The 25,167-nt window shown below is 40.5% G+C and overlaps 1 protein-coding gene across 2 annotated transcripts in view; it reads right to left on the bottom strand.

Moving 5' to 3' along the window:
• Positions 1–410: 410 nt before the first annotated feature.
• ncf2 (neutrophil cytosolic factor 2) overlaps positions 411–25,167 on the bottom strand; it is a 50,062-nt gene continuing 25,305 nt past the window's right edge. The window contains exons 4-15 of one of the 2 annotated variants that reach the window (XM_043699517.1): positions 24,444–24,578; positions 23,307–23,414; positions 20,933–20,992; positions 18,217–18,260; positions 15,995–16,136; positions 10,251–10,298; positions 9,521–9,596; positions 8,448–8,506; positions 6,042–6,193; positions 3,380–3,494; positions 3,182–3,266; positions 411–1,446 (exon numbers count right to left, since the gene is read on the bottom strand). In XM_043699517.1, coding sequence (XP_043555452.1) covers positions 1,340–1,446; positions 3,182–3,266; positions 3,380–3,494; positions 6,042–6,193; positions 8,448–8,506; positions 9,521–9,596; positions 10,251–10,298; positions 15,995–16,136; positions 18,217–18,260; positions 20,933–20,992; positions 23,307–23,414; positions 24,444–24,578 — 1,131 coding nt within the window. In that variant the 3' untranslated portion in view covers positions 411–1,339. Of the gene's footprint in view, positions 1,447–2,563; positions 2,941–3,181; positions 3,267–3,379; positions 3,495–6,041; positions 6,194–8,447; positions 8,507–9,520; positions 9,597–10,250; positions 10,299–15,994; positions 16,137–18,216; positions 18,261–20,932; positions 20,993–23,306; positions 23,415–24,443; positions 24,579–25,167 lie in introns of those variants that run through there. The other variant, XM_043699516.1, reaches the window with a different exon arrangement.

The raw sequence follows: 25,167 nt of genomic DNA, 5'->3' as shown, positions 1-25,167 counted from the left end.
GGTAAATAAAAGCAGTTCATTGAGAGAAAAGGTGACAGGCCATTTTTTTTTTGATACCCAGGCCGGGAGGGTTTATTGTCCTTATGTTTTGGAGTAAACCTTGACAATTACAAGGGTGGATTTCCATAGAAAACTGCTGTTGAGGTGAATCTGTTAATTTCTAGAAACTTGAATTATCTGGATTAGATTACCTACAGTATGGAAACCGCCCCTTCAGCCCAACAAATCCATGTCGACCCTCTGAACAGTAACCCACCCAGACCCATTCTCCTACCCTATATTTACCCCAACTTGGCAATTTAGATTGTTGGAGGAAACATGAGTACCTGACAGAAACCCACACAGACATGGGAAGAATATGCGAACTCCACACAGGCAGTCACCCAAGGTGGGAATTGAACTCTGGTCCATAGTACTTTGAGGCAGCAGTGCTAACCACTGAGCCACCGTGCTGCCCTAGTGATTACAAAAGTCAGGTGACTTTTCAGCAGCCAACTTAGTCCCTCAACATCCATTTCAAGAAGAAGGAATGCAGCTGTTTTAAATGTGTAATATCACCATGTTTACATGGACCTGGCAATAAATAGAATGCATAAGAATCTACAGTTCCAGCCTGCAAAGTCTATATATGTTGTTGTTAATCTCCTAGCTAACAGAAAAGATATGTATTTGTAGGATTTCTGCAATAGAAATTCAGTCACACAGTAATTTGACCATGCAAATGAAGTCAGTCATTTAAAGATCAGGGAAGGTGCTGCTGTAAAATGGTTACTTATTTTACAGAGACAACTACTCTAGCAGTGAGAAGTAAAACAATTAATCTGATTCACTATGGATTTTTTAAACTTACAATTTTTCAGTACCTTAAATAAATTTAGTCTAAATATTTTGGAATTTGCTTTGATTCATCCAAAGTCAAAATTGTTAATAGGTAATCTTAGAACACTTGAGAAAATGATCAGTGGAGCACTCAAACAATTGGGCCAGGGTTCCTTGTTCATAATTAGGACATTGACTTAGGGCATTCAAAACAAATATGGGAAAGTAGGAGGTTTCCAGCAGTTAAAATATTATCATCAGGAAGATCTGGAGTATGTACATCAATGCAATTTCGAGTGGCACAAACTAGTCATATTGCCTTGAAACACAGCCTGAAGAAAATAGCACTTTCATTATCCATTTTTGACAGCAGTCATGAATCTTAAAGCAAACTAGTGTTTGGAGAAAACAATTGTTAAAATTCAAAGCAGTGAAGCATCTCATCTGTAGATAGTCATTCTAGTATCACCAGAGGAGAAAAGGACCTCTTCAGAAATCAGCATACACATTTGCATTTCTTTTACATTCCCGAATTCTTCACATCAGCCATGCTTAATTCTTTAACAAAATTTGCTGGGAAGATACCAGTCTTTCCATTGCATTGACCTTCCAGCCAGTTGTTGTTTACTGTGGAAAGAAAGCATGTTTAAATAATTCTGAAATGAGATTGGAGGTTTTTTTTGACATTTGTGACTAGCAACATATGAATTTTAGAATTTCACAGGTTCATAATTTTAGAATAAGCCTTCAATTCTTTTATTTTTGCTAAATCTTTACAGTGTAGATGTGTACATTAACAATTGTGCAGGTTTGTTTTTCAAAGTATGGAAACACTGTTTTAGGCTCCCATTGGTAAACAGAAGTTAAATCAGATTTTAAAAAAAGTATATTGATGAAACATTTTTTAAAAGGAAACATCAAAGGCAACAATAGAATGCGTCAATATAGAAAACATTAAGTGGGGACTCTTCAGAGGAGAAAATTATTCACCGAAATGTGCAATAAATGACTGATACTTAAATAACACTTTAGCTAGTCTTTACTAAGAGTATAATCAAGAGGTGAATTCTGAAATGACAGACTGTCCCACCTGCCTGCGTTTGGCCCGTATTTGGTTGCACAGTGGTTAGCACTGCTGCTTCGCAGCGCCAGAGAACTGCTTCACAGCGGGTTCAATTCCCACCTCAGGCAACTGTGTGTTGAGGTTGCACATTCTCCCCATGTCTGCGTGGGTTTCCTCCTGGTGCTCCGGTTTCTTCGCACAGTCCAAAAATGTGCAGGTTAGGTGAATTGGCCGTGCTAAATTGCCCGAAGTGTTAGGGAATGGGTCTGGGTGGGTTGCTCTTCAGAGGGTCAGTGTGGACTTCTTGGGTTGAAGGGCCTGTTTCCACACTAAGTAATCTAATTTAATTTGAAAACCAATAATCTAAATCTAATTCTCTCAATCTTTCTACTTGTGTATCTATTGTTGTAAATGTACCTGCATCAACCAAGTCCTCTGACAATTCATTCCATTTATGAACCACCCTCTGTGTGAAAAGGTTGCCCACCAAGTCTGTCTCAAATCTTTCTCCTCTCACCTTAAAATTAAGCCCTTTAGTTTTGAACTCCCCAACCCTCAGGAGAAGACCTTTACTAGTTACCTTATCTATGCACCTCGTGATTTTATAAACCTCCAAGGTCACCTCTCAACCCCCTACAGTTGAATGGAAAAAGTCCCAGCCTTTCTTTATAACTCAAACCCTTCATTCCCTATAACATCCTGGTAAATCTTTTCTGCACCCTTTCCAATTCAATAATATCCTTCCTATGGCAGGATGATAAAGGCCAATAAAATAGGTCAGGCATTATGTTTCCTTCTGCAATCTGCATTGACTGATCTATTTTCACTCCCAGAGTTAGTGGTTGAGGCGACATCGAAAGTTGCATTTGACAAGTGGGTAATGGAAAAGGAATTGAAGAGATAATGGTAACAGTGGGCAAATATGATGAGAACCATTTTCTGAAAGGATGAAGGGGTGGGGTGGTGGGCTGGTAAGTGGTAAATGCCACTTGTATCTGTATTGATGTGAATGTCTCTTTTCCTGAAGTCAGTGGTTGAGTGGGGATATTTAAATTTTCCTTTTTTAAAAAAAAATATAAACAATGAAGTGTAGTATAGTTTGGTGAAGTTGATTGATCAATGCAAATATATAAAAATGGCATTTCAGTTAGAAATATTTTCAATTGTTGCATTCACAAACTATTAACAAAATTGCTAATCCAGAAAAAAGCGGATTGGAGGGATCACCAACAAAAAAGTCATGAAAAACATGTGATTCAGAACATTAAGCAATTAGCATGGAAATCTTATAATTCTCACCATGTGCTAAGACTTGGATGATGTCTCCTTCGTGAAAGTCCAGATCAGCCGGTACAGATCCTTCATAATCATACAGTGCCTTTACCTGTTGTGGAAAGATGTATTCATGTAAAAATCTCCTTTTTTAAAATATTCACAAGAAAAATAGCAGCCAATGTAATAGCCAATAATATTTAGGATATGAATAAACATCTTTACCTCCAGAAACTTGCACCAAACAGTCAAACGGTGATTTTTTATCTCAGTCCACGCACTCTTCATTTTGGCTTCACTAGTAATGGGAATGAGCTCCCCACTCTCTTGTGACTTGTAACTGAAAGGGAAATAGTCAATCATTCACGATGGACAGCACACTATATTTGTGAAAGCAGGTCACAGATTTATGGTCATTTCTGTCCTATACAACCCCAATTTCACCCAAGGCATCTACCAAAATGGTATATACATATCTTTATATCTCTTAAGTGGAGGATAGCTACCAATATTGGCATTAAGTTATCTAGTCAACCCTGTTCAGAAATGTTATTACATAAGCAGGTGGGACTTGGATCTGGGTCTCCTTGTACAGAGGAAGTGACATTACCACTGCATTACAAGATCCCGTTTGTCCTAATATTGCTATCCTGATGTTCCTAAGCTTCTCCAGATGTTGGAAATTTTGTGTCAAAGACGAAAGATAATAAAAGTAAGCAATTCCATTAGAAAAAGAGGTGAAAGAGGGAAGATCAAGTAAGAATCAAATCAATGGTATGCAGATATAATAAAACAGTGATTGATGTGCTTACAAAATTATGAACAACATTTCAAAATCCCAAGTAATTTGCTTTAATACCTGAATGGAATTTTCAGTCTAAATCATTAAACTATTACAAACCAGTGCTAATGAACAACAGAGACAGCAGCAGGATAGTGATTATTGACCAAACCACACAGGAGATGTCTTTTAGTGGGCTTGGAAGTCTTCATGTGGAACCAATGAGAACTCTGATGGATACAGTTGTAAACTAAGTTACACAAATATCTGATAAAAAGCACAAAGTGTCCTTCAAAAGATGATTCAACTTCAGGGAAATGTAAGTGAATAACCCAAGCAAAAAGTACAGTAGATCACCTGAATCCGCTTTTATGTTGATGTTTTTGAATTATACACATGTTTATAAAACTAATCTGGAATAAGAATGGGCCATTCCATTTGTGAAGCCAGCATAATGGAAACCATTTAAATAACCACTGCTGTTTGTCATAAAGTCCCATGTGGTTTACTAGTGTCTTTTCTGAAAGGGAATTAGCCATCCTTACCTCGTCTGACCAAATGTGACTCCAGACCCAAAGTAATATGGTTGACACTTCACTGCTTTCTGGACAATTAGAACTGGGCAATAAATGCTGGCCTAGCCAGAAATGCCCACATCCCATGACCAAATCAAAAAGGCTTGTTCTTCATAATTGATTAGCATTTTACACTATTTTTGTTACACAGCTACTAACAATTGGCATTAAATTGTCTTAAGTCTTTAATCTTCATGCAATAGAAATGTGATGGACTGTTTTGAAGAAAGATTCTTAGACTTAACATGAACTGTGTAAGGGAGCAGCATATTTTCACAATACACATTCTCCATGTACAGTACAATGCTTATCAACATGGTCTTAATACTTAACTAATATTTCAGACTTACTTCATGGTCAGTACTTGTTGAGAGTTAGCCCAACATCTTGAGGTTCTTTACGTTAAAATTCTATTTTCTTAGTCCTCTTAAAGTACAGAATCACTTGTGAAATTACACTGCCAAATTTCTTTTCCTTGCTAAACTCCAAAATTAATAACTGCAGCCAGAAGAAAGGTTTATGAAAATTCAAAACCCATTGCAACTTTTCATAAAAACTCTTTTCAGCGTTCTTTACTGCCTCTACTTTCACCCACCCAGCCAGAAAAAGATCTGTATCTCTTTAGTAAGCTTTGAACAATACTGTCATTAGCAATAGCTGAGAATTTGCTTGAAGTTGTTTCCAATTTGCTATCATAATTTCACCAGAAACACCATTTGGATAAGTGCATACGGCTTCTGCTGCACTTTAGGTGAAGTAATATTGGGACCTTTTGTAGCAATGGTAGTAAGTCTACCCTTGAACCGAGTGTCCCAGGTCGCAGTCCCACCTGCTCCACAGGTGTAATAACATCTCTGAACAAATTGATCAGAAAAATAGGTTACTTTTAAAAAATTAATGGTGGATCAGGAGTAGTCCACAGAACATTACCCGTGAATGATTTAAGTTCAAATTGCTTGTGGGGGAAAAAAAAATGGCAACTGATGGTAATTCATCTCGGGATACAAACAACTCTAGAACTACTAAGTAAGTATTATAAGGAGACATCCATCCATTTAAGTGAATAATATTTAACACATTTAAAGTAAGTTGGATAAATGCAGTTAATTTGGTGCTTTGTTGATGCAGTGAGTGAGTACATTGCCCTTTCACCTCTAGGTTTGAAACCAAACTATTCTTTCTTTCCTTAACTGTAATTATTCAGTTGAAATGGTTTGGACATGCTCAACTGAATTTCAGGTTGGTGTAGACATCCACAGTGCAAAAAGGCCCCAGTCGAAATCAATTGACAGTGAGTTACCAAGTTTGTTTAGACTGTGAATGTAGTGTTGGTGCCAGAGAAGATCAGAGCTGAGACACAGTAGTATGGAAATATTTTATTTTCCCCTTCAGTTGTGTCAAAATTGATCTTAAATAACTGAAAATATATTTCAACTAACAAGCGCAAAATCAAATACAATATGAAAATTAAAATGGGAAGAATAAAGCATTTTTATGACTGTTAAAAATGTTATAAAATAATCACTCATACCTCAATCCAAGTCTTTCCTCAGGTATTTGGAACTTCTTACTGATGACAATCAGAAGCTCATTGTGCGACAGGCCTGGTTTTACACGGATAGCTACTGTGTACTTGAAATGCACTTTCACAATGGAAGGTACAGGCACCGAGTGATCTTTGGTCTGTTTCACAAGGAAGAAAGTTGCAGATTGGTGACATTTTAAATTATACAGTCAGAAAAGAAACCCGAAGGATTACCACTGATTTTGAAAGAATAATTGCATTTCTTATCTCATATTATTCCACAGTTGAGATAAGGTATATTTAACAAGGGGCAGTCTTACCCAATCTGGCCTACATGTGACTCCAGGCTCATGTTAATGTGGTTGACTCTTAGCTCTCCTCTCCAATAGCAAGCACGTCACTCAAATGTCTCAAACTACTGCAGAACAGTTGAAGAATAAAATAGCCTTGTATTGGCCTAGGCACCAAAAAAACAAAGGCCTCACCAAACCTACAAAATTCTCCTCACCAGTGCTAGGGGAGTTATACCAAAATTGGGACAACTGAACCCTAGACTTGTCAAGAAAATTATTGTTGTTGAAATGCAGTTAAGTTTATTGAAAAGTCATGAGATGTTTGTCAAAATTTTGATAAAATATCACAGATCTGAAACAGTTAACTCTGTTTCTCTCCAGGGACATTGCTCGGCCAACTGAGTATTTCTAACAATTTCCTGTTTTTATTACTGATTTCCAGTATCTGCAGTATTTTGCTTCTCCGTTGCTTGATCATCACTGGGTCACAACCCTGGGAGACCTAACCTAACTGCACCATGGGAAGATCTTCACTACCAGGTCTTCCATGCTTCCAAGTCGGTGTCACACCACCACTTTGTGGAAAATGAGAAAGCATCCTGTTAACCACACCCACGCCACAAGCACATCCAGCTTTTAAGGAAAAACTCCGATCAAAACAAAGTCATTTTTCCTTGTAATAGAAAATCCTTTTCAGCATGTAATATCTTCCTTTACAAAACACATTTTCCAGAGTGTAAGGATCTGTGAAACAATTCAAAGACCTTGTCCTTTGCTTCTCAAAAGCATAAGAAACTTTACCTGCAATTTTCAAAGAAACTACCACATAGTTTCACACTGGTAGAACTAAGATTCAACTTTTGTGTTTGTCATGGTGCAGATGTAATTGGTAGCAATTTTATGGTAGTAGATTTAAGTTGAAGTCCCATTCTGGAACTTCAGTGCATAATCTGAGCTACTCTCTGATAACAAATTAGAATGTTACGTTGGAGATGTTTGCCTTCGGTTGTAACATTGAAACAAGGCTCTGATTGTCTACTACTTTAGTTCCTATGTATTAATGTTCCACCGCTCTACAGAAAGAAAAACAAGGATTCCTCTTTGTTTCATAGCCTGCATTCCTTCACAGAACAAAACCAGAGTACAAAAGTAAGGATGCTATACTTCATTTTTACAAGACACTGGTAAGGTCACATCCGGAACACTGTGCAAGTTAATGATCTCCTTATTTTAGGAAGGATGTAAATGCATTGGAAGGACTTTAAGGGTTTACTTGATTCACATTTGGAACTGGGAGAAAGTGACGACTGCAGATGCTGAAGATCAGAGCTGAAAATGTGTTGCTGGAAAAGCGCAGCAGGTCAGGCAGCATCCAAGGAGCAGGAGAATCGACGTTTCGGTCATGATCCTTTCCTGAAGAAGGGCTCATGCCCAAAATGTCGATTCTCCTGCTCCTTGGATGCTGCCTGACCTGCTGCGCTTTTCCAGCAACATATTTTCAGCTCACACTTGGAACTGTCAGTTTGTCTTACAAGGAAATGTTGGACAGGTTAGGCTTGTATCTGCTGGTGTTCAGAAGAGAAAGAGCTGGATTGAAACATCCAAGATCTCCGATAGACCTGACAGGGTAGATGTGGAAGAGATGCTTCCCCTTGTGGGAAAATCTTGAACTAGGGGCCAGCACTAAAAATAAAAGTTCTCCCATTGAAGATAAAAAAAAGAGGGGAAAAAAAGTTCTCATGGAGAATTATGAGCGTTCATCCTCAAAGAATGCAAAGTCTTTAATATTTTTACAGCAGAGGTAGTTATTGTAAACATAGGGTTATCGGGATTGCTGGAAATATGGTGTTGAGGTTACAATCAGATCTTATTAAATGGTGGAGCAGGCTTGAGGGGTTGAATGGCCTACTCCTGTTCCTAACTTGTATCTTCATAATGACACCAAGTACCATTTCTCTCTGAACTATTAGTTACTTTTTCTAATCCAATGATTGTTGCCTTTGCTACATAACACCTGACTTGTGTTGTGCCTGAAGTACGTTAAATACTATAATAAAAGTTCAAGATAAATGAGTGACTGGTTCTTGGTTTTCCATAATCCCTAAAATCAAGTCCTTACCTGAATCTTTTTTGAATGTTCTGTCACCTGCCGGCTTGTTTTGGTGTGTACATTCCCTTCTGAAAGATAAACAAATATTTCGGTGAATTTAACTCCCAACAGTGCATTCGATTTTTAAAAAATTAAATACATAATTTTCTCAATTGTGATTAAACTTTGAGTGGCCTGGCAATGAATGAATAAAGTACTCTCAGCCTTACTCATCACTAGCCGTAATCAATTCTGCTTCATCATCCGCCAACAGGACAGCAGCTCGCTATTTCCTTGAATCAGTGATAAAATGCAAATAGTTTTGCATCAAGTATTTATCCAATTTCACTTTGAAAGTTGCAAGGTATTTTTCAGCTCCAGTGGATGAGAGCTGGCCTGGCATATATTCAGCACATTTCCACAACAGTGAGACCGAAAGTTGTACCCACACACTGCTGTAAGTCATTGATAGAATGCACTGAACCTCTTCGATGTGATTCCTTAAAGGCTTTTGGCCAATTTTTGTTCTTCACATACTATTTGATTTAAGTCTAACTTATTACTGCTAAAGAAAAGACATTTTGTTGAAGCTTTTTATTTTGTACTCATCAGGATGTTTTGCAAGAATATAAATTTCAAGGGGTAAACCAACATTTATACTGTATGAGAGGAACCTGCTGATTGTAGAGGTGTTGCCTGACTGACAATTAGGCCTGCAGTATGACGCACTTGCGAGTACTGGAAACTACATTATATTAATAGACAGGCAGCCAGGAAGAAAACATACACACATTGTACCTGTTTTAACTCAACAAAATAGGTGATAGCTATTTGCTGATTCAATTCTCAGGGTAATGCCTGACAATTTTACAAAATCTGGTTGTTAACTGTCAAGCAGCATGAATGGCTGCATTTTTTAAGGCAACAATGAGTCCTACCTTGAATTTGTATTCATACAAAATGTCCTGATGAGTGCAAGATTAAAAGTTTCAATAAATGGTGTCTTTTTTCAGCAATGTGGAGGTTGTTCTACCCAACGAATTATAACATGGAGCTGATGCAGTTATAGCACCGCTAATTGCTGATGTGTTGAAACTGCTCACCTTTAACACTGGCTGGTCTTTCTGGAGCGGATGATGTCGGTGGTGCTGGAATATCAGGAGGGGGGGATTTTTCACCCTAGTCCAGAATGATACAAGAAATGTTATCTCCTTTGGGGTCAGTGTTCTTTGCATATTACCTAAAACAGGACCGTTTTCTAAATTAAATTAACAAAACAAATCACACAAAGCTCAAAAAAGTTAAATTCTATACAGGTAGTTCTCCTTTAACATGGTAGCTGTAATCCAGTGCGACAGTGTTATAGAAAATCATGCAATATAAATAAAAGGTGCTTTTTCTCCATATCGCCTGATGACCAAACTTTAAAAATTGGTCTCAGCTTTGAATATACTTAATGACCCAGCCTCGACAGTCCTCTGTGGTGAAGGATTCCACAGATTGACTCCCTCAAAGAAGAGATTCCCCCAAACTCCGTCTTAAATGGACCCATGGAGGACGACCACAATGGCAGTGCAGTCACACACATGCACTGCTAACCATGGAGCAGTCAGGGTTGTGATCCTATATGGAACCCAGATACACTGAATCTGTTTATATAGCCCAAGGCAAGCCACAACTTGAAATATAACCAGCAAGCAATGAGGATTGATTATCTCACTTTTTCTTCTGAGAAGCTCAGCTGTTGGCCATTCAAACAAAACTGGAACATTTTATTTTTCTGCACCAAACAAAACATCATTTCCTGTATAAACACCCTACACGCTGCTTTACCTTTTCAGCTTCCAAAGGCTCCAAATAGTTGTAGGGAACCAAACCGACCTAACAATCAAAAGAAAACACAGTTAGGAAATGTGTATAAACAAGGTACCAAACTAAACCAAAATAGATTTACTCACCTTAACAACCAGAAATAGGTTTTAACATTACCATTTCTGTCAAAAGTGACAAAAAGACAAAAAAACTACCATAACAAATCTAAGCACATGATCATTATAAAATCACGTCCAATGTAACCCTACCATTTAAGAGTAAGCATCAGTTGCACACTGAAGAGAAAAGACAAGGATTATTTTCCCATTGTTCAACAGACACTGCTGTATTTGCAAACACACTTTATTGAAATGGTGTTTTTGCAGCAAGACTGGGTCAACATTCAGGTTTGGGCTAATAAGTAGCAACATCTGTGCCAGGTATTGACCATCTATACCAGAGAATTTACCCCCACCTTCCCAGCTGATGTTCAATGGCATTCCCATCACTGAATCTCCCACTACCAACAACCTGGGAATTTCCACCATCCAAAAACTAAGTTGGACCAGCTATATAAATACTGGATAGGGCTCTTGTGACAGTGGTGATGTTTTAGAAGGCTCACCTGTTCCAGATGTGTCTCCTACCAGGTTGATTAAAAATATTAATCAATGTTGGACTTATCAAGATGGGAGGATGGAATTCTGCAGCGAGTAACTCACCCAAGGCTCCCTAGAGCCTGTCCATCATCTCAAAGGCACAAGCATCATAAAGTTGACTGCATTTTCTTGCATAGGTGCAACTCCAACAACACAATCCGGACAAAGCAGTCTTCTTGATTGGCACCCCCTTCAGCACTTCCAACATTTCTTCCTTTCAATCACACATGATGACAGCAGTGTGTGCATTATCTATAAGATGCCTTACAACAACTTGTCAATGCTCCTTTGACCTTCCAAATCCATGACCTCTATCCCCTAGATGGACAGATACACGGGAGCATCACCGCTTGCATGTACCCCTCCAAGTCACATACCATCATAACTTGGAACCATATCACCAATCCTTCAGTGTTGCTGGATCAAAATTCTGGAATTCTCTGCCCAAAGAGACTACAGGTAACCCTACATTTCATGATCTCTAGTTGCTCAGGAAGGCAGCTTACCACCACTTTCTCAAGGGTATTTAGGGGTGGGTAATAAATGCTAACCCAGCCAGTGACACCCACATCCCATCGGATAAGAGAAAAAAGTAACAGCAGTTTTCCTGGGTCCCGCACCATGATCAGACCCACACAGTGTAGGCTGAGAATAAATATTCAATAGTTCTGGAACTCCAAATTCAGAATACCAAAACCCAAAATAGGGGTGCCACCCAAACCCAAAATGAAATGGAGAGCAAAGGAATTGCAGGAAAAGCAGCCTCACAGTTTTGATAGTTCTCAGTACAGCCACTAGATGGAGAAGAGAACAGGAAGAGGAACAGAAAATATAGTAACTCAACGCTTGTATCAAATAGACTAGAGGCTGATAGTTCACCTTTCCATAAAGATCCATAGGGGAGGCCCAGTACAACAAGTCTATCACCTTTCCCTCACACAGGACTCATTTTGGTGACAGGTCAGATACAGGTGTTCCCACAGCATGGAGGTGTGGGTGGCACTGTGGCATAGTGGTTAGCACTGCTGCCTCACAGCGCCAGAGACCCGGGTTCAATTCCCACCTCAGGCGACTGACTGCGTGGAGTTTGCACATTCTCCCCATGTCTGCGTGGGTTTCCTCTGGGTGCTCCGGTTTCCTCCCACAGTCCAAAGATGTGCAGGTCAGGTGAATTGTGGCCGTGCTAAATTGTCCGTAGTATTAGGTAAGGGGTAAATGTAGGGGTATGGGTGGTTTGCGCTTCGGCGGGTCGGTGTGGACCTGTTGGGCCGAAGGGCCTGTTTCCACACTGTAAAGTAATCTAATCTATCATTCCATCACATATTTCAGATTATTTAACATATACGATGTCACTATCAAATTCTTCTATTTCTCTTATAAAAGTCGTGTGTAATTGATTATTTTTGTGCATGATTTCTCATGACATGTTTCAAAAACCAGGAGCCCAAACAAAGGAAACAAGGTCCCCATTCAGAGTCCGAGCTCCCAAAAGCTGACAACTGCCAAATATTTACACCAAACCTTCCTCCAGATGGTTATCAGGCTGTGGGTGGGGATTCTGTGCTGAATGGGAGGCACTTCGATCGGAAATTGAAATTCCTGAACTTCTGGTGACTCACTTCTCTACAATATTTAGGATGAACTAGGTTACAATGCTTTGTTCTTTTTTGTTAACTTGCATACTTTGGTTTTCCTTTCACCGGAGTCCTCAGGAATGACTGGACAATGGCTGGTTTAGTACCTTATCAGTGCTAAGCAACGAAATGCCAATTGTGCTTTGATCCCATCTTACTATGTTGCAGATTGTGGACAGTATCAGCTCCCCAACAGTAACCCATGGTGCTTGGTGAGGGAGCCTAAGGTATGACACTGCCTCTCAAAATAAAAACAAAGGATTACTTTAAATGTCTTCAGATTCCAGACCATGATTCCATCATACAAACGTACAGCATGGAAACAGACCTTTGGTCCAACTCGTCTATGCCGACCAGATATCCCAACCAATCTAGTCCCACCTACCAGCACCTGGCCCGTATTTATCCAAACCCTTTCTATTCATATACACACCCAGATGCCTTTTAAATGTTGCAATTGTACTAGCCTCCACCACTTCCTCTGGCAGCTCATTCCATACACGTACCACCCTCTGCATGAAAAAGGTTGCCCCTCAGGTCTCATATCTTTCCCCTCAGCCTAAACCTCTGGACTTCTTCACCGCAGGGAAGAGATTTTGTCTATTTACGTACCACCCTCTGCATGAAAAAGGTTGCCCCTCAGGTCTCTTATATATCTTTCCCCTCAGCCTAAACCTCTGGACTTCTTCACCGCAGGGAAGAGATTTTGTCTATTTATCCTATCCATGCCCCTCGTGATTTTATAAACCTCTATAAGGTCACCCCTCAAACTCCGACACTCCAGGGAAAAACAGCCCCAGCCTATTCAACTTCTCCCTATAGCACAAATCCTCCAACCCTGGCAACATCCTTGTAAATCTTTTCTGAACCCTTTCAAGTTTCACAATGTCTTTTCAATAGGAAGGAGACCAGAATTGCATGCAATATTCCAAAAGTGGCCTAGCCAACATCCTGTACAGCCACAGCATAACCTCCGAAGTCCTGTACTCAATACTCTGGCCAATAAAGGAAAGCATACCAAATGCCTTCTTCATTATCCTATCTACCTGCAACTCCACTTTCAAGGAGCTATGAACCTGCACTCCAAGGTCTCTTTGTTCAGCAGCACTTCCTAAGACCTTACCAATAAATGTTTACATCCTGCTAAGATTTGCTTTCCCAAAATGCAACACCTCACATTTATCTAAATTAAACTCCATCTGCCACTTCTTGGTCCATTGACCCATCTGATCAAGATCCCATTGTAATCTGAGGTAACGTTCTTCGCTGTCCACTACACCTCCAATTTTGCTGTCATCTGCAAACTTACTAACTATACCTCTTATGCTCACATCCAAATCATTTATATAAATAATGAAAAGTAGTGGACTCAGCATCAATCCTTGTGGCACTCCATTGGTCACAGGCCTCCAATCTGAAAAGCAACCCTCCACCATCACATTCTGTCTTCTACCTTCAAGCCAGTTCTGTATCCAAATGGCTAGTTCTCCCTTTAGTCCGTGAGATTTAACCTTGCTAACCAGTCTCCCATGGAGAACCTTGTCGAATGCCTTACTGAGGTCCATATAGATCACATCAACCACTCTGCCCTCATCAATCCTCTTTGTTACTTCTTCAAAAATCAATCAAGTTTGTGAGACACAATTTCCCATGCACAAAGCCATGTTGACTATCCCTAATCCTTTTCCAAATACATGTACATTCTATTCCTCAGGATTCCCTCCAACATCTTGCCCACCACCAACGTCAGGCTCACTGGTCTATAGTTCCCTGGCTCGTCCTTACCACCCTTCTTAAAAAGTGGCACCACCTTAGCCAACCTCCAGTCTTCCAACACCTCACCTGTGACTATCAATGATACAAATATCTCAGCAAGAGCCCCAACAATCACTTCTCTAGCTTCCCAGAGAGTTCTAGGGTACACCTGATCAGATCCTGGGGATTTATCCACTTTTATGCATTTCAAGACATTCAGCACTTCCTCCTCTATAATATGGACATTTTTCAAGATATCACCATCTATTTCCCTACATTCTATATCTTCCATATCCTTTTCCACAGTAAATTGTGATGTAAAATACTCATTTAATATCTCCCTCATCCCCTGCGGTTCCACACGAAGGCCACCTTGCTGATCTTTGAGGGGCCCTATTCTCTCCCTAGTTACCCTTTTGTCCTTAATGTATTTGTAAAAACCCTTTGGATTCTCCTTAACCTTATTTGCCAAAGCTATCTCATTTCCCCTTTTTGCCCTCCTGATTTCCCTCTTAAGTATGCTCCTAATGTCTTTATACTCTTCGAAGGATTCACTCGATCTATCCTGTCTGTACCCGACATATGCTTCCTTCTTTTTCTTAATGAAACCCTCAATTTCTTTAGTCATCCAGCATTCCCTACACTTACCTGCCTTTCCATTTCACCCTGACAGGAATATACTATCTCTGGACTTTTGCTATCTCATTTCTGAAGGCTTCCCATTTTCCAGCCGTCCCTTTGCCTGCAAATATCTGCCCCCAATCAGCTTTTAAAAGTTCTTGCCTAGTACTGTCAAAATTAGCCTTTCTCCAATTTAGAACTTCAACTTTTAGATCTGGTCTATCCTTTTCCACCAGTATTTTAAATCTAATAGAATTATGATCGCTGGCCCCAAACTGCTCCCCCACTGACACCTCAGTCACCTGCCCTGCCTTATTTCTCAAGAGTAGGTCAAGTTTTGCACCTTTTTTTGTAGGTACATCCACATACTGAATCAGAAAATGGTCTTGTACACACTAAACAAATGCTTCTTCATCTGAACCCTTAACACTATGGCAGTCCCGGTCTATGTTTGGAAAGTTAAAATCCCCTACTATAACCACCCTAATTATTCTTACAGGTAACCGAGGTCTCCTTATAAATCTGTTTCTCAATTTCTCTCTATTAGGGGGTCTATAGCACAATCCTAATATTTCTCAGTTCCACCCAAATAAATTCCCTGGATGTATTCCCGGGAATATCCTCCCTCAGTTCAGCTGTAATGTTATCCCTTATCAAAAACTCCTCTCCCTCTCATTTCTTGCCTCCCTTTTGATCCTTCCTGTAGCACTTGTATCCTGGAACATTAAGCTGCCAGTCCTGTCTATCCCTGAGCCACATTTCTGTAATTGCTATGATATCCCAGTCCCATGTTCCTAACCATGCCTTGAGTTCATCTGCGTTCCATGTTAGGCCTCTTGCATTGAAATAAATGCAGTTTAATTTATCAGTCCTACCTTGTTCTCTTCTTTGTCCCTGTCTGCCCTGACTGTTTGACTCACTTCTTTTCTGAACTGTACCAGTCCATCGGAAGGCTACGAAAATGTTATTGCAAGGAGAGAATCTGGAATGTGATTCTGGAGCTGCTGGTCAGTCATCTGCAAATCTGGTTTTATTCAGTCACTCAATCTGCATGAGAGGTGCTCTGATGAATCAGCATTACTCAGTTCAAACTTGCCTCATTGTTGAATGTAACTCTGGCCCAGTTGTCCTCTCCTTTCTCCAGCAAGAAGACAATATTTCCATTCTTTACTTTCAGCTCTAGTTTATTATTTGGGAGGAAGTTAAACAACACCCGGTGAGGTACACCTTCCAGAGTCCTGTGAGGAAGAAGATTATTTATGAAATTTGAAGTTAAATCCCTTTGTGTTGTCTTCATGTCTGTTGTTGAGGATTAGACATCATTCCTGTAATTAATTTCATCATGTTTTAGACTGTTCACCCAGATAAATTATCGAGATACCATTGGACTAGACTCATATGGCACTGCTGCCTCACAGCACCACAGTCCTGGGTTCAATTCCACTCCCAGGCGACCGTGTGTGGAGTTTGCACATTCTCCCTGTGTCTATGTGGGTTTCCTCCAGGTTCTCTGGTTTCTTTCCACAATCCAAAAATGTGCATGTTAGGTAGACTGACTGTGATAAATTGCCCAGAGTGTCCAGGGACGTGCAGGCTGGGTGGGTTAGCAATGGGATATATAGGGTTACAAGGATAAAATATGGGAATGGGTCTGGATGGGATACAATTTGGAGGGTTGGTGTGGACTCGATGGGCTGCATGGCCTGCTTCCACACTATCAGGATTCTATGAACTTCTATGTTGTGCTATGCACAATGTCAAAATTCCAAAGTATTGGTCTTATTACATTTACTAAAAACTAGGCTATAAGGTGAGAGGCAGAAATCTGTCTCAAGAAGGCAGCAAAAGACTAAAATTGGTCATTAGTAATGTCCAGATAATCAGCTTCTTTGTGATGTTGGCACCCATTTATGATTAGATTACTTACAGTATGGAAACAGGCCCTTTGGCCCAACAAGTCCACACCGACCCGCCGAAGCGCACCCACCCAGACCCATTCCCCTACACTTAACACTACGGGCAATTTAGCATGGCCAATTCACCTAACCTGCACATTTTTGGAGGAAACCGGAGCACTCAGAAAACCCACGCAGACACGGGGAGAATGTGCAAACTCCACACAGTCAGTCACCTGAGGCGGGAATTGAACCCGGGTCTCTGGTGCTGTGAGGCAGCAGTGCTGACCACTGTGCCACCGTGCTGCTGTTATGCAGGCCTTGCATCATCCTTAAAGACAGCATCTACAACAAGGGTCACTCTCTCAAGCCTGGAATTGGTCTTGAAACTGGAATCTTATGACTCAGGCAAAAATGCTTCCAGAACTGAATCCATACAATTGCTTAATTAGGAATAGTTTTCGAATCACAACCGAGCTGAACTGCAATGCTCACGTTTCTCCACAGCATACAGTGGTCATTAGCAAAATACCAATATTCCAAATCAGACCTGATCATCTTTCACTGCTAGTGGAGATCAGGACTAAGTAGGACCCAACAGGCAGGGGTACAATTCAGAACGAGTGACTCCTTTCGAGAATGATTACGAATGGAAGAAGTCAAGAGTGTGGTGTTGATAAAGCACAGCAGATCAGGCAGCATCCGACGAGCAGGAGAATCATCACGAAGAGCTTATGCCCAAAACATCGATTCTCCTGCTCCTCGAATGCTGTCTGACCTGCTGTGCTTTTCTAGCACCACACTCTCAACTCTGATCTCCAGCATCTGCAGTCCTCACTTTCTCCCTCCTGAATGAAAGAAGTGCAAATCACAAAGGGGCAGATTGTACAAATTGTGGAAGGTGCAAGTATATGAATGGTCTTTTCTGGGTCACAGGGAATACAATGACAGCAAAGGCAACGTTAATTATACAACAACTGCATTTAGGTTGTGGGCATGAATCAGTTTGTGCTCAATTTACACTTCTGCTCCAAGAAGCTGTTGGTTTGGAATAATTTGTCTGCAATGTGCATCTCTGTAAATGAAAGCTTAGGAATGTGTAACGATTAAGCTCCAATTCTATCCTGTAAAGTCTGACTGTCTGGAATATAATAAATAGAATACAAATTAAGTAAAAATATCAGTGACATGAAGCCAGTCATTAAGCCTATGCTCAGCAGTGGCAGGAGATCCGGGCTGATCTGTGGATCTTCACTCTATAACGTGCATTACAACCAGGACAGTGAGAGTTTTTCTTAACTCCCAGCAGTCACATATCATACAGAAATACACGTGGCTATAGTTCCTGCTGAGGACCAAAGAACACATCTAAATGCTGGCTGGAACTCAACGTAGCACAACTCAATGAGTAGGATCTACTTACTTCAATTTTTCTGGAGCTTTGTTTTGAGGAGTATGGTCCGGCATCTGTTAATTCAATTGGAATAAAATTACCCATTAAAGTGTTGGAAACACCAATTAATTCACTGAATAAAATGAATGGGCCCTCTTGTGGTCATGTCTCTACCACTGGACTGTGAGGCCTGAGTTCACGCACCACTGGGTCCAGAGGTTTGTAACCTCTGAATAGATTGGTAAAGGAATTATTAGGGTGTATTATAGAAAGATCTAAAGGGTGTGCATTAATTAAACAAAAGAGGGAATGATATGCTTCAGTTACATAGGGCGATGGTGAGACCATACGTTGACTATTGAATGGAGTTATGGTCTCCTTATTTAAGAAAAGATACAAATGCACTGAGGTGGATCAGAAGAGGTTTACTAGATTGGTACCTCAAATGAGCAAGTTATCTTATAAGGAAAGATTTGACCAATTGGCTTTATTATACTAGAGTTCAGAATTGCATGGGGCAATTTGATTGAAATGTGTAAGATCCTGATGGTTCTTAAAGATGCACTTTTAAAGACAGAGATAAGGGGAAAAACAGGAAGTCACAGAGGGTTGTGAAACTTTGAAATTCTCTTCTTCAGGAGTTGGTCAAGCATGGGGTCATTGAATATTTGAAGGTAGAGATGGATAGATTCTTATTAAGCAAGAAAGTGAAAGATGATCAGGTCTGATTTGGAATATTGGTATTTTGCTAATTATTGAAGATAATCCAGATTGATTGACCAGCAACACTCATGAGCCAGACTCACAAAGGAGGTAAGATATCCCACTGCTTCATTTTGGATTGTATTTGCTCCAGAGGTTTGTATTAACACCTCAGAACAAGTTGGTATGGGTCAGGAGCAGAAAAGGAAAGAGAAAACAAAGTTTGGTAAGTTGTTTCAAACTCCTGCAATTCTTCATATCTAAAACACAACAACATGGGAAATAGGAGCATGAGTAAGCCATTCGGCCCATCGAGGCCTCTTCACCATTCAACTAGATCATGGCTGCTTCTGTTCTTTTGAAGTTCAGGCAATACGTGGCTGGTGAAATGTTTTGGAGCAGTGAGTCTCTGAGTATGCCGTGAAACCAAGAGGAAAGAAATGAGCTGTGAATGACAAATGCAAGTGAGTAGATATCAGAGAGCAGCAGGCCTATGCTGGCTCAGAGAGTTGGCTGTTCCACAGAGGCCATCAATTCGAGAAAGAGTGAGAGTGATTATGCAAGTGAATGCAAAATAAACACAGGAGGAAAAAGGAAGAGCTAGAAATCTAAAGAGCTATCAAAGTTCTAGTTCATACATCAATTTATAAATAGCTGCAGAAACTTATAATTTTACCTTGACCAATAAAAGTAGCACAATCTTTACAATTTTAAGTATTATCTTAGTTCCATTAGAAAACATAGATAAATGACAGAGCTCCCCGGATTTTCCTGTCAATATTATAATGGGGCTAATGGGCACTCAGCTGTATACACAGACAACTTCAGAGAAGAGTCACCATTCAGGACTGTGTTGCTCTCCCATTAGCTTTGATGAAACAATATCTCAATGTTTACCTCATCACTGATTTGTATGAAGTCATTGTAATTGCTTAGTGTACTATTAACCTCACTGCAGAAGGTTGAATCTTGCCCATTCCAGATTAAGGGTGCTTTGAATGACATTATATATGTTATTGACTGTCAAATTATCTTGTGGCACCATAAACTAAGAACAGATTCTCATTTCTTCTGCATTTTAATTTTTGGAAAGTTTAAAATGTAGTTTTTTCTTATTTATTATTTCTGGCTCTTTATATCTTCTCTCTTAATTTAATCCTTTTCTCCCCCTCAGTTTATTTCTCTTTCTGCACCTGTTCTGGCAATGAATTCACCCAAACTACCTTGCACTTTTTTCTCAATTACACTGTTCTCTTCCCCATCCTTCACTCTGAAGATATATTGCTTTCCTTGTTCACTTGAGTTTCCAATGTCAGCTTTGACTCCACATTTTCCAGGTCCATATTTTATCAACTCCAGCTTTCACTCTCACCTTAACCTCATCCAAATACACTTTCAGCAACTTATAAAACATTTTTTTCAAAACCTAACAAATTTAGCAGTCATTAAATTCAATACCAAAGCAAATTGTGGAGCATTATTCCATTCTGGGATTTCAGAATTGATTAGTTGTAAAACAGTTTTGCTAATATACATCAGGCCCCAAAACTAATAGAATTTCTACAGGCGGAATGGGAGGATTCACAGTGGTTCAGTGAATCAATGGAACTAGACAATCCAAAATTCATTCCCTATGTACAGAGACTGTACCATTCATGTAGTATCAATCAAAGACATTTTAAGGCTTATATTTCCAACAAAAATAACTGTTGCATTAAGTCCACAGTCTGGGGGTTGGTTAGTTTTGTTGGCTGGATATCTGGTTTGCAATGCAGAGTGACGCCAACAGTGTGGGTTCAATTTCTGCACCAGCTGAGGTTATGGTGAAAGGCTCTCCTTTAACCTCTCCCTTCTCCTGAGGCATGGTGACCCTCACGTTAAACCACCATCAGTCATCTCCCCCGGGTGTGGGAGCAACCTCATGGTCTGGTAAGACTACATCTACTTTACAGTCTGAAAACAAGAGATTAATTTATGTAATTAATACCTCTGTCTAAACCATGTGTTCATTGCATTTTCTTTTATTTTATAAAGTGAAATGTACCTGAGGCTGCAGGGGAGCGAAACCAGAGAATGCATCTTTGTCGATGATCGATGCTACCACCTGGAATGCAAGAAAAAACATAGCAACTGCAATCAATCTGTAATCTCTGCATGCTGGTGGAATGTCCTGTCAGATCAATCGTCTAAACAATGCTGACTTAGTTAACAACCACACACCTCATTCAGCGGTGGTAATACCATAGAGTGTCAAGCAGTGACCGTTAGATTCTCTCTTGCTGGAAACGGTTATTTCCTGATTCTTACATATTATTTGACATTGTTAACCTAAGATTGATATTGTCTACTAAATAAAAGCTAAGTGCTCTGAACTCTTGAAATCTAAAATAAAAATATAAGGTTCTGGAGAAACTCAAAGTCTGGCAGCATCAATGGAGAGACAAACAGAGATAACATTTACAACGGTCAGAAGTCATATTTGTCTTGAAACATTGACTTGATATCTCTCTCTAGATGCTGTCAGATTGCGGAGTTTCTTCTGGATACAGTCAGGGTCATGCTGCATGTGGACTTGGGTGGCTTCTATATCAAAGGAGCCATGAATGGTGGACTTTGTCACTATAATAATGGAATGTGCATGCTCGACACAACATAGGTAAGTTTAACTGAGTGTGACTCAGCAACATTCTTTACATCTGTCCTGATATTTTACTGCAATTGAATCCGCAGAAATTAAAATTGTAAGAAATGTAAAACACTAACTTGTTTTGTTACACAAGAGTTAGAATTATCAGCAGTTACTTATCAGACCTTAGTCACCATGGGAACAATGCCAGTGTGAGTCAGTGCACTCCTACAGAACCACTCCAGCACAGAGTGTGTCTATCAGTCCACTCGACGTGACTGCATCTCCTCCAATGGAACAATCCACACAAATTGCTTTTCCCTGGCTCTTTCTCAACAGCAGTGTACTTTCCTCAGCTTCTAATATTGATCCAGTTTCACCTTAAAGACATGGAAGGACCTTTCTCAGAGAAAGGGGGAAGTGGGTACTGCAAATACTGGAGATTAGAGTCAAGATTAGAGTGGTGCTGGAAAGGCACAGATCACACAGCACCCAAGGAGCAGTGAAAAAAAAAAAAATCGCGTCTCGGGTGAAAACCCATTCCTGATGAAGGGCTTTTGCCCGAAACATCGATTTTCCTGCTCCTCAGATGCTGTCTGACCTGCTGTGCTTTTCCAGCACCACTCTAATCTTTCTCAGAGAAAGTCATTCTTGATCACCCATTTGATCCTTGTTGACCACCCATTTGATCCTTGTTGACCTGGACAAGATGATCTTTGCAAGGGGACTAACGACATTAAACTATCTTGCTCACTGCAGGCCAAATGAGGCATAATCTGCAAATGCTGGTGACGGGGTGCTGTCACAGTGTCCAACTCTCTCAGATTATACCATCTGCCAACTTGGTGTTGCCATTCCTCCAGGCAGTCAGCAATTATCCAGAAATACTTTAGCACAGTTCTGTACTTCCAAATAAATATTTTGCAGTAACTTTGTATCTTGTAGTAAGGGTATGTTCATTATTCAGGTTAAGAATTTAATTGCTGCGGAATAATGCTTATTCTAAGAATAGCGACGGAGCATGTATGAAAGGAACAGTGTGGTAGCAGATTAGATTAGATTACTTACAGTGTGGAAACAGGCCCTTCAGCCCAACAAGTCCACACCGACCCTCCGAAGAGCAACCCACCCAGACCCCTTCACCTAACACTATGGGCAATTTAGCATGGCCAATTCACCTGACCTGCACATCTTTTGGACTGTGGGAGGAAACCGGAGCACCCGGAGGGAAACCCACACAGACGCGGGGAGAATATGCAAACTCCACACAGACAGTTGCCCGAGGTGGGAATTGAACCCGGGCCTCTGGCACTGTGAGGCAGCAGTGCTAACTGCTATACCACCATGCTGCCCCTGTACCACCGTGCAGGTCAGATGGTGCTGGAGCCTGAGCCAGAAGATGTCCTCTCTTCAATCCCCTTGCTGGTAGTTATGTTTCATAAAGGCTGTTAATGTTCACTCACAGCAGTGCAGACTGCAGCTTGCCACAATCACCAGCAGGTTATGCCTCAGAGTTGAAGCAATAATCCTACTCTCTTATTCTCTCTATCCCCCAACTCTGGTTTTGAACTTTGTATATCAACTTTGGAAAGGGTTCTCAAGTCTTACTGATTTTTGGATGAGGCTACAAACGTCCAATTTATTTGTTTTCTTTTAAATGAGCAAGTTTATGATCAGCTGCAGTGCATCTGATTTTCACCACAGGGGACTGAAGCTCTGCTGAGCTAATGAAGTTCCCACAGGTCTGGTAGGCATTCCATGCTGTTTGTTTAGAAAAAAAAGAAGTCAGTACCTTGGCCTCTCCCAGGAAGTCCTGCTTTTCCAGTTGGGCCACCACTTTCCTCTTTGGTCTGAAGAGTTCTCCTGCTGGCAGCTCGAGGAGTTGAAACAGCTCCCGCTTCTGTGGATTGGAATCAGGGTTCAGATCGAGACGACATGTAACAAAAAACACAGCACATCTCCCAACTATGCTGGAGGCAGTTTTGAAAAAGCACAGTGTCCTGAGCTTTTAGCTCTTTCAAAGTTTATTTTCACCTAAATTTCCATCATCAAATTTTGTCATTTTTATCATTCAATGCAAGATATGGAATCTCACAGCAATGTTTAACTGACATTGCCTTCAAACCCAGCAAGTGAATAACTCCACTGAAGGAAAGAATTTTCATTCTTGTCATTCCTGCATGTTAATGAAGCCTGTGATTATGTCTTAACTAATAACAAATTATCCAGCTGGAACAGCATCCATCATTTTTTTGTGGATGGGTTTAAATCTGCTCTCTCCACTCCCCACAGCCCATTTCCTGCCTCCATCAGCCCTATTTACAGCTCTGTTCTTCCCCCCCCCCCATACACCAGGCTCCTCAACCTCATTACTTCCCCTCTTGAGGTCTCACTTCCTTCAGCCCAGTAACTTTACCAACTGCTGCCACTTAACATCTCACCGCTCTTCCAATCCCAGGCTGCTTTTCTGCTGTATTTACTGCTGATTGATTTCTAGTGAGCCACTCAGCAGTAAATATGGGAGAGAGTGAGCCTGTGATTGGAGGAGCATCTCCTCAGAATGTCAGTCTATTCTACATACATGGATAACCATTCTCTCATTGGCTGATCCTGCAACTGTTTTTTCTAGAGCATTTTGGAGCCTTTCAGGTTCCTGCCCTATTGTGGATTTTGAAGGTGGATGCTGCACTGAGATTACTTGCTATCCTAGTACTGGTTGATTCTTTTCATACACATTAACAAGATCAGGGAGTCACTGATACTTAAACAATTGCATCTTCCCACAAGCAAAACTACACATTCTAAAATGTTTTTTCGGAAATTCAGCCACATTGGTAGACTGGTAACCTAGGTGGCACAATGCAGAAGAAAGGTACAGTGGGCACATGAGAGAAGGGGAAGATGTAGATCATTTGAATCAAGTCAATACCAAAACAGCTTCCAGAGCTTGATCCACATAATTAGGCTTGGCCTCAGTTTTAAAAGTGATAGCTTTCTTTAGGACCTCTTCAGCTTTGTCCCAGTTCTGCATCATGGCATGTGCCAGCGCCACATTGTGAAGTACCTAGAAGAAACAATCAAAGTTGAAGTACAGAGTACTGCCATTTCTCCTTTGTGTACATGTAAGGATTTAGCTGTTAGCAGCAATTATTGAAGCACAACATGGAGTAAGTGTATGAATCTTCAATAGCCTTGAGTATGGTGTGTTTTCAGGAATCAGATGTGAGAATTTCTACGATACCTGGTTCGGCTTCTGGCCAAACCTTCCATCCACTGACTTCTTGTGGCCTCAGGAAAGCAGCCAACATAATCAAAGACCCCTCCCACCCTGGTTATACTCTCTTCTAACCTCTTCCTTTAGGAAGAATATATAAAGTCTTAAATATGCAAACCAACAGATTCAAGAACAGCTTCTTGAGTTATGTCAAGAGTTACAGCTGGGGGAAAGGCAATTACGATGCGATTAGGCAAGATTTAGGAAGCATAGGATGGGGAAGGAAACTGCAGGGGATGGGCACATTAGAAATGTGGAGCTTATTCAAGGAAAAGCTCCTGAGTGTCCTCGATAAGTATGTACCCGTCAGGCAGGGAGGAAGCTGTAGAGTGCGGGAGCCGTGGTTTACGAAGGAAGTGGAATCTCTGGTCAAGAGGAA

This window comes from Chiloscyllium plagiosum, chromosome 11, assembly GCF_004010195.1.
Source record: "Chiloscyllium plagiosum isolate BGI_BamShark_2017 chromosome 11, ASM401019v2, whole genome shotgun sequence".
In the NCBI taxonomy this organism is placed as follows: domain Eukaryota; kingdom Metazoa; phylum Chordata; class Chondrichthyes; order Orectolobiformes; family Hemiscylliidae; genus Chiloscyllium; species Chiloscyllium plagiosum.
The sequence above is the reverse complement of the archived record's forward strand: the minus strand, read 5'-3'. Positions and strand labels throughout refer to the sequence as shown.